General features: G+C 29.0%; 1 protein-coding gene across 1 annotated transcript in view; it reads left to right on the top strand.

Annotated features, from left to right (window-relative positions):
- Window positions 1–9332, top strand: part of LOC117179523 (nuclear pore complex protein Nup88) — a 490092-nt gene extending 480760 nt beyond the window's left edge. The window contains exons 12-13 of the mRNA XM_033371406.1: window positions 8875–9123; window positions 9201–9332. Of these exons, the coding sequence (XP_033227297.1) occupies window positions 8875–9123; window positions 9201–9264 (313 nt within the window). The 3' untranslated portion in view covers window positions 9265–9332. The remainder of the gene's footprint in view (window positions 1–8874; window positions 9124–9200) is intronic.
- Window positions 9333–10649: the final 1317 nt, after the last annotated feature.

Here is a 10649-nt window from a genome sequence, read left to right as displayed (position 1 = left end):
ATAAATAAAATAAATAAAATAAATAAAATAAATAAAATAAATAAATAAATAAATAAAAATAAAATAATAATAAAAAATAATAATAAAAATATTTTTTTTTTTGTATAAAAATAATTTTCTTCTTTGAAAATTGAAGCACTATAGTTAAATATTCATCAGTTTAGCATAAAAATCATCATTTTGGTTGAAATTAAAACTATTTGGTTGAAACCTTTATTAAAAATTCATCTTTTATGGAAAATAATTTTTTTTTAACTGAAAATTTAACTATTCCATTTTTGGTGGGGGGGGGGGGAATTTTTTAGTTTAAAATTCAACTATTTAGTTAAAAATTTTGTTATCTCGTTGAAATAGCAATATTTTTACTTGCAAAGACACAAATTTGAAGCGATTTAAATTAAATTCATATTAATTTTACCTAAATATGCAATGCTTTTTAAGTATAAGGAGATTAAATAAAAATTGGTTTGAATTATTATTATTATTATTTGAATTAATGAGATTTAGAGACAAATTTAAGAAATGATTAGTTCAAAATATTAATTTAACCCCTAGAAACTGAAAAAAAATATTTATAAGAAGAACTCTTTTAAATATAAAAAAATGCGAAAAATTTCAAAGGACTGTATTATTCCAATTGTACATTCCATAATTTTAGTTTGAAAATTCATCACTTTATCTTAATTTTTTTTATTCTGGAAAATCATCTTTTTTAATCAAAAATTGAACCATTCCATTTTGGTTGAAAACTGATCTTTTTTATTTCAAAATTTAATTATTTAGTTGTAAATTCGTCGTTTTTAGTTGAAAATTATACTATATGATTAAACATTTAACTATCTTGTTGAAAATTCAATATTTTCACTCGAAAAATTATAAACTTTAAGCGGTTTAAATTGAAGTCTTATTAATTTTACCTGCATATTTACTGAATTTTTAGTAAAAGAAGATGCAATAAAAATTGGTTTAAATTATTATTATTATTATTAAAATGCATGGACTTTCGAGACAAATTGAAGACATGATCAGCTAAACATATTGATTTTACTCCTAGAAACTGAAAAAAATATTTTTCATAATAAACTCTTAAACAATATTTTTAAAAACTGTCAAAAATGCAAAATATTCCAATGGCTCTGTATTATTCGAATTGAGCATTCCACAATTTTAGTTGAAAATTCAACACTTGGTTGAATATTGATATTTTTTAGTAAAAAATGCAACTACTTGCTTAAAAATGTAACTATCTTGTTTAAAATGCAATATTTTTACTTAGAAATTTACAGATTTGAAGTGGTTTAATTAAATTCATATTAATTTTACAAAATATGCACTGAATTTTAAGTATAAAAAGATAAAATTGAAGAAATGTCTTGAATTATTATTATTTTTATTTAAATTCATAGAAATTTGAAAAAAATTCAAGAAATTATTAATAAAACATATTAATTTAATCCCTAGAAACTGAAAAAAAAACATTATTCATAAGAAACTCTTAAAAAAAGAAAAAACAATTTTTTAGATGCGTAAAAATTTCAATGGCTCTGTATTATTCCAATTTAATATTCCATGATTTTAGTCGAAAATTCATCACTTTGTTTGAATTTTTTCTGGAGAATCATCTTTTTTAACCCATCAAGTCCCAAAAGGAAGAAATTTCTTTCTTACGTTTGAGCCTGAATAATTTTATGAAAAAGGCAAACACTTTATTATAAAATACTCTTTTCTACTATTTGCGTGTATGCCGTAAACGATGCAATGGTTCAATAAACGTAAAAATTTGATTTTCAATTAATAATTAACAATTTTTTTTTAAATAATTTTTTTAGCAATTTTTTTATTAAAAATAAAGGAAGGAGAATTTTTTTATTGTCGCAAATATGCACAAAAGTACACAAAATGTGTGAAATTTTGAAATCCGTTGAGTTTTTTTTATCTACGATTTTTTTAACAAAATGGTTGCCAAAAAACGAAAACCAAAAATTTGAAATTTCGTTTTATCCATATTCATGGTGGTTTTTTCGCTCAAATAATATCAATATTTAATTATTTCAGTAAAAAGCGGACATAAATGAGAATTATGCAGAGATATAAGCGCGAGAGGATATAAGTGAGAGAGGGTATAATCGCGATTGAACTGTATTTCAATTATTATGCTTCAACTTCAGAGTTACACAGTAGAGTCATGTAAAATTGCATATTCCTAAAAGTTAACTTTGAATTTTATGAAAATTATATCAGTAAATCACTCAATTGTTGAAAAAAAAACGATATTTCACTCACTGCATTGGATTTTGGTGTGAAAATGACGTAAAATAGCAATAAAATGATTTTTTTATAATCTTTATATCATTTCATCTGTTAATTATTAATTGAAAATCAATATTTTACGTTTTTCGAACCATTGCATCGTTTAGAGCATAGCCAAAAATAGTGAGAAAGAGTATTTCACAATAAATTCTTTGCTTCTTTTATAAAATAATTCAAGAAAGAATAGCTAGTAAGAAAGAAATTTCTTCGTTTTGGGACTTAATGGGTTAATGAAAAATTTCATTTTGAATAAAAACTGGTAATTTTCAGTTCGAAATTCAACCACTTGGTTAAATATTGATCATTTTTAGTAGAAACTTGAATTGTTTGGTTAAAAATTGAACTACATTGTAAAAAGTGCAATATTATTACTCGAAAATTTATCAATTTTAAGCGGTTTAAATTGAAGTAACATTAATTTTACCTAAATATGCACTGAATTTTAAGTATATTTACATTTAAACAATTATTTTGTTAACATTAATTAATTATTACTTAACTCTAATTGAAAAGTAATAAAAAGTTAAAAATTTCAGAAAAAACCCGAAACTGTGTAGTATTAATCTAGAAGAAGATAGCTATAAACATTGACAATTTGTTTAAACAATTATTTTTTCTAAATTAAATTGAATAATTACTTACCCTAAGTGAAAAGTGGACAAAAAGTTGTAAATTTCAGAAAAAAAACCCAAGTTTGTAGCATTATTCTAAGAGAATATTGTCATAATTAATAAAGAATTGTTTAAACAATTATTTATGTTAAACTTGGTTGATTATTACCTCGCTCTAACTGAAATGTTGAAAATAAGTTGAAAATTAAAAAAAAAACCTTGACTTTCTAACCCTTTTCTAAGAGAAAGTTGCTAAAAACAATAATAAATTGTTTAAACAATTTAAATAAACATCTAATTATCAGTAATAAGTATAAATTTTATGTATTCAAAACAATCTGCGTGTAAAAAGCCGCAAAAAAATCATAATTAGCGCCAAAAACTCGAAAACCCCATTTTTTCACTTATGGGGGTTTTTTGGGACCCTATAACAGACTTATGGGGGTGATATGTGAAAAGTAATATTTTATTTGCATTCTGTGACTAATTGTGATGAGAAATGGTAAATTTCGAACTCGATTCACCTAATACCCGGAGTTATCGCACTTTTCGCAGCAACGTCTGCAAAACCATGCTGAACTACTCCGTAAAAGGGGCTATGTAAACGGAACGCCTACTCTACCACAGCTAGAACAAGCCGACAACAGAGAAAGAGAGGCGACACTAAGACCAACCGCGGGCAGGCATCCAAATAGATGAAGAGCGATGCTTTACGACCCGGAGAAACATCAACACCAAGGTTTCTCTCAAGCCTAAAGATCTGGCTGAAATGGATGACGAGCTTCGTGGAAAAATTTTCTGGAGAATCCGACCTCTGGGCTTTCAATTATTATGTGTATAATGCAGCGAGAGCTTTGACCGATGCGAACCGTAAAACAAAACTAACGGTTGATCATAAGACTAAAAGACGAATGCATCAACTTGCCATAAAAATAGACTGGGCAAGACAGTACGCGTCCCGCATTCAGTGTGTTATTGACTACATCACATCTGGCAGGAATTTTACCGCCATGGTTCGAAAGTTCGCGTGCGAACTCCGGACAAGTTATCACACACTTAACAAGTCAAAGCTGCCGACCATCAGGCAGCATATTGTTGAGAGAAGACGGATACTATCTGACGATAAGAGAAGTCTAGAAGGGAGGGAGAGGTGGGTCAGAGAAAATCAACAGTTTCTCTCTGACCCATCTCGACTCTTCCAAGACCCTCCAGTTACTGTCGAACACCCACCCAAACCAGAAGAGGTCGAAGTATTTTGGAGAGAAGTCTACGAAGTATAGCATAGACTGGACGAAGACTCAGAAAATATAAATAGCCTCAAGGAGTTATGTGTTGCCCTCATAACACCTGATAAAGAATGCCCACCCATCACAACCAAGGAGGTGAAAAAAGTATTAAGAGGGATGAAGAACTATTCCGCACCGGGACCAGATTGTATCAAAACCTTCTGGTGGAAGAAGTTTTCTTCAACCCATCAGCATTTGGCCCGAATTTTCACCTCATATTTGAAGTCAGAAGAGCCGATTCCAGATTGGTTGGTGGAAGGGCGCACAATACTCCTGCCGAAAATAGGCAACTTAGCTGAACCATAGAATTACAGGCCAATAACTTGTCTGAACACACTTCATAAGATATTCACAGCTATCCTAAATGATAGGACTGTTCGGGCAATTGAACCTGTGTGGCAAGAAATGTATGAACAACGAGGCTCAAAGAAAGGCGTAGCCGGATGTCGGGAGAACCTGCTCATCGATAGATGTGTCTGCAAAAATGCAGCATTCTACCAGCGTGACCTATCGAAGGCCTGGATTGATTATCGGAAAGCTTTCGATTCGACCTCCCATGGACGTATCATCTGTCTTTTTCAAATCTTAAAGGTTCAGCCGCAAATAGTTGGGTGCATAGAGAGATTGATGCCGCTTTGGAAAACCAGATTTACTATCTCATTTGGAAAAATCGTGTGACAAATAACAAGGTCACCTTTCAGAGAGGTGTCTTTCAGGGCGACACCATGCACCATGAACGATATACTAAGGAAATTGGAATGGAATTTGGGTTAGACAAATACGCCGAGGTTTATTTGAAGCGAGGAAAACTTAATGGCATCCCTGAAGATCCTGAGCTCGTTGATAGAAGCGCCATACGACACCTTTGCGCTGGAGAGACTTATACATACCTAGATGTGCCACAGAGCCGCATTCAGGATGTGACATCTATAAAGGATACTCTCCGAAACAGATACAAACGTCTCATCCGACAGATTTGGTCTTCCGAACTGTCGGCGAAGAACAAAGTATCTGCAATGAACATGCTTGCCGTCCCGGTACTACTCTATTCATTTGGAGTAGATCCATGGACGAAGAACGAGCTCAGAAGCCTTGATATCGGGACAAGAAAGGTTATGTACATGAACAAAAGCATGCATCTTAAGTCTTACGTTCCGCGACTGTACATCTCACGCCGTCAAGGAGGTCACGGAATATTGAGTCTGGAATGTCTTCACAACAGGATTATTCTGGGTACTGCAGATAGAGTTGCAAATGGAAGAGACCCTCTTCTTAAAATGGTCAGGAATCACGAAGAAGTGGGCAAAGGAGAGTTTCTGTACAAAGCAGCAGAGGAGGCTGCTGAAACACTCGGACTTGACTTCAGTATTAGGGTTGAGCAAAATGCATCAAATCTTATCTATCTCGAGTACTCACTCCTGAAAGCCCGGATTAAGAAAGCACAAGAGAAAAACTTTCGTGAACAGCTCCTCGATAAGAGGATGCACGGTAACTTCCACAGAAATGTGAAAGATCAGTTAATGTCTTATGAGCTAACATTTGCTTTCCTTAAATCGCCCGGATTGAAGTCTGGTACGGAGGGTTTCATTTTTGCATGTCAAGACGGTGTTATTTCCACCTTAACATACCGTCGCTATATTTTGAGCCAAAACATTCCCGCTGATAGCTGCAGGGCGTGCCATGCAAACCCCGAGCATTTAGCTCACATACTATCTAGTTGTCCAACTCACGCGGGAACGACCTACATTCAAAGGCACAATGCGGCACTAAGAGTGCTTTATTACCATCTCTGTCACTCTTACGGCATTAACCTTAATATGGCTCCTCTAAATGCTCCTAGGGAAATTGAGTCAATTGTCGAGAATGGGAAGTGTCGCATATACTGGAACTTTATGTTCTCAACAATTGTCTCTGTTGCTCTCTCGAGGCCTGACATGGTTCTTCTTGACTTCGAGAAGCGAACCATGTTCGTTATCGAATTTTCGGCACCAGCTGACAAAAACATCATAACCAAGGAGAATGAAAAGAAAGATAGGTATCGAGACCTTATAAGGAAGTTGCAACGATTGTACCCGGAATATTCTGTTAAACTAATCGTCCTTATCATCGGCGCTCTTGGAGGTACCAAGCTTTCACTTGCTAATGGCCTAAAAAGCATCCCTGCGTGTCAACAATATGCTAAAACACTTGCGGGAAAAATGCAGAAGGCGGTTGTCCTTGGGTCGCTCCGTGTTCTTAGGATGCACGAGGCTTTTGCTGGATCGTAGTATTGATTCGTTTACAGACTGTAACCATCTATCTCACGGTCGTGAGACGTGGTTGTGGCTGAAATTCTACCGCGATTTCGCTGGGAGCAGGTGCAATTTTCCAGATTAGCACCCGCTCCATTATTAAAATGTATGGACTTACGAGACAAATTGAAGAAATAATTAACTAAACATATTAATTTATCCCCTAGCATCTGCTTAAAAAAAACGTTTTTAATTAGAAAATATTTAAAAAAATGAAAACAAACTTCAAAAAATTCGAAATATTTCAAGATTACAACATTCCATAATTTTAGTTGAAAATTTATCGCTTTGGTTGAATATTGATATTTTCTTAGTAGCAAATTAAATTATTCAGTTAAAAATTAAACCATTTTGTTAAAAATGCGATATTTTTACTTGAAAATTTATAAATTTGAAGCGGTTTAAATTGAAGTCATATTAATTTAACCTACAGACGCTCTGAATTTTAGGTAAAAGAAGATATAATAAAAAATTGTAATCATTAAAATTCATGGAATCTAGGATCGAAATCAGGAAATTATTAATTAAACATATTGATTTATCCCCCAGAAACTAAAAAAAAACATTATTCATGAGAAACTTGAAAAATAAAAATAAATTTTTAAGTAAAACATTTCAATGGCTCTGTATTATTGCAATTAAACATTCCAGAATTTTAGTTGATAAAGCAACTTTTTTTTTGAATATTTATATTTTTTTAGTATAAAATTCAACTATTTGGTTAAAAATTAAACTATTTTGTTGAAAATGCGATATTGTTACTTGAAAATTTAAAAATTTGAAGCGGTTTAAATTTAATTCCTATTCATTTTTCCTTAATATGCACTGAATTTCAAGTGAAAGAAGATATAATAAAAAATGTAATATTTTGTATTATTAAAATTCATAGGATCCAGAGACAAATTCAAGAAATGATTAATCAAGCAAATTAATAAAATCTCTAGAAACTGAAAAAAAAACATTATTTATGAGCAACTCTTAAAAAATGAAGAAAAAAAACTTCAAAAAGTTCAAAATATTCCAATGGCTCTGTATTATTCCAATTGAATATTTTATAATTTTATTTGATAAAACAACACTTTGGTTAAATATTTCTATTTTTTATTAAAAAATTCAACTATTTGGTTAAGAATTTGACTGTGATATTAAAAATGCAATATTTTTGTTAAAAATGTATAAATTGGAAGCGGTTTAAATTGAAGTCATATTAATTTTACTTAAATACACACTGAATTTTAAACAAAAGAAGATAGGATAAGAAAATTAAATTATTTAAATTATTTAAATTCATGGAATCTAGAGTCAAAATCAGGAAATTAATAATAAAACATAATAATTTATCCCCTAGAAACTGAAAAAAAACATTATTCATAAGAAAATTAAAAAATAAAAAATATTTTTAAATTTAATATTTCAATGGTCGTATCTTGAGATTTTTTAGTCGAATATTAAACTATTTGGTTAAAAATTAAACTATCTTGTTGAAATTGCGATATTTTTACTTGAAAAGTAAAAAATTTGAAGCGGTTTAAATTTAATTCATATTCATTTAACCTAAAATGCACGGAATTTTAAGTAAAAGAAGATATAATAAAAAAAAGTTCAATTATTTGTATTATTTAAGTTCATGGGATATACTATTAGTGTATATTATTGTTAATATAATACAAAAATATATAATATAATAAATAAATTTATTTAAATTTAAGTTTAATCTTATTTTGTATGATAAATCTTTTAGAGGCAAATTTAAGAAATTATAAATTAAATATATTAATAACACCACTGCAAACTAAAAAAAACCATTATTTATGAGAAACTCTTTAAAAAAACTTTAAAAATGATAAATATTTCAATGACTCTGTATTATTCCAATTGAAAATTCCATAATTTAAGTTGAAAATTCATCAGTTTGAATATTGATATTTTTTTAGTAGAAAATTCAAATTTTTGATAAAAAATTTCAATATCTAGTTCCAAATGCAATATTTTTACTTGAAAATTTATAAATGTGAAACGATTCAAATTGAAGTCATATTAATTTTACCCAAATATGCACTGCATTTTATGTATAAGAAGATAAAATAAAAAATGGCTTAAATTATTATTTAAATTCATAGAATTTTGAAAAAAAAAAAGAAATTATTAATAAAACATGTTAATTTAACCCCTAGAAATTGAAAAAACATCATTTATAAGAAACTCTTAAAAATGACCAATTTTTCAAAAATACGAAAAATCTAAATAGCTTTGTATTATTCGAATTGAATATTCTACCATTTTTGGTTGCAAATTCATCTCTTTGGTGAAACATTAATTTTTTTTAATTCTGAACGAATGTTTTATAAAATCCATTGATTTTTTTTTCATTTTTAGAGCTGAAGAGGTTTTAAGACTTGTTAATTTAAAAGAACCGTCCATGACACCAGTGGAAAGGGCAGAAGCTGAAGAAATGAGGTTGATGGACGATAAAGTTAAAGAATTAGCTGTTCGTTTGGAACAACTTAAAAAGAAGGCAGATAAGCAAAACTTGCATGCGGATGATCGACAGAGAAATGGCGAGAAAAAGGAAATTGTCTTCAAAAAGAAGCAAGTAGAGACAATCAAGACGAATCTTTCACAAATGTTAGTATTTATCATTTTTCTCGGAATTTATTTTAAGAAGGTAAATCAGAAATTATTTTTTTCTTTTTCTGTTTTAGGGGAAAGGACATTTCTGATCTTGTTTCGCGTGCAAAATCGCTGGAGGAAGAAGTAGAGTTGTAGTTTAGGTATCACTTTTTTAATAAATGATCAATTGTATTTCATTATTCTGAATAAAGAATTGAATTAAATTTCAGGTTTAATTTTATTATTATTTTAGGATATATAATATTAAATTTTATGATAAAAATCAACATTGTGGATGGATTTTATCCACAGGTTATTATAGTTTTTATTTTGTTGTACTCGAATTTTTATGTTTATATTAAAAAAATAACATTTTGCGAAAATTCTATGGGTGACATCTTCAGCCAATTTAGACAAGAATTTCATAGATTTCACAACAAGGTTTCACGAGAATTTTAAATATACCAAAAGATTTCAAAGGTTTTATGAAGATTTCAAACAGATTTAAAAGATTTTTCAATGATTTAAAAAATATTTCAAATATTTTAAAAGATTTGGAAAATATTTTAGAAAGGTATTAAAGATTTTTCAATTATTTCAAATATACTTCAAATATTTACTACAAATATTTCAGTAAGATTTCAAAATATTTGAGAAAGATATTTCCCGATTTTGAGAAGATTTCGCACAGATTTCAGAAAGATTTCAAAAAAATTTCAATAATTTCACAAAGGTTTCAAAGATTTCACAAAAATTTGAAAAGATTTGGAAAATCTTGCAAATATTTCAGAAATTTATTAAATATTTTTCAATGATTTTAAATATAGTTCCCGAAAACTGCAAAAGATTTCAAAAGGTTTTAAATATTTTGTAAAGATTTCAGAAAGATTTCAAAACTTTTTAAACGATTTCACAATTACTTCACGGAAATTTCACAGGATTTCAGAAGCTTTAAAATATTTTGCAAAGCTTTCAGAAAGATTTAAAAGACTTTCAATGATTTAACTAATATTTCAGAAAGATTTCAAAATATTTGAGAAGGATTGAAAGATTTTGCAAAGATTTCAGAAAGGTTGCAAATTTTTTTAACGATTTCACAATTACTTCACAAAAGTTTCAAAAGATTTCAGAAGGTTTTAAATATTTTGCAAAGATTTCTCAAAGATTTGAGAAAGTATAAAAGTTCTTAAAATAATTTTACAAATATTTCAAAAGCGTAATTTCGAAGATTTTACAAAACTACCAAAAATTTTTTTTTTAAATTCACTCACAAAGCTTTCAATGATTTTACAAAGATTTGAAAGACACACAAAAAATGTAAAGGATTGCAAAAAATTTAAAAAGATTTTTAAGATTTCATAAAAATTTCAAGAGATTTCAAAGAATTTTCAATAATTTCAAATATATTTAAAAATATTTCAGACAGATTTTAATGTTTCATAGAGATTTGAATTATTTTACAAAGATTTCAGAAGATTTAAAAAAATTTATGATGATTTCAGAACATTTCGAAGTATCTTTCATGATTTCAAAAATGTTTC

Source organism: Belonocnema kinseyi, chromosome 9 (assembly GCF_010883055.1).
Source record: "Belonocnema kinseyi isolate 2016_QV_RU_SX_M_011 chromosome 9, B_treatae_v1, whole genome shotgun sequence".
Classification (NCBI taxonomy): domain Eukaryota; kingdom Metazoa; phylum Arthropoda; class Insecta; order Hymenoptera; family Cynipidae; genus Belonocnema; species Belonocnema kinseyi.
The sequence above is the reverse complement of the archived record's forward strand: the minus strand, read 5'-3'. Positions and strand labels throughout refer to the sequence as shown.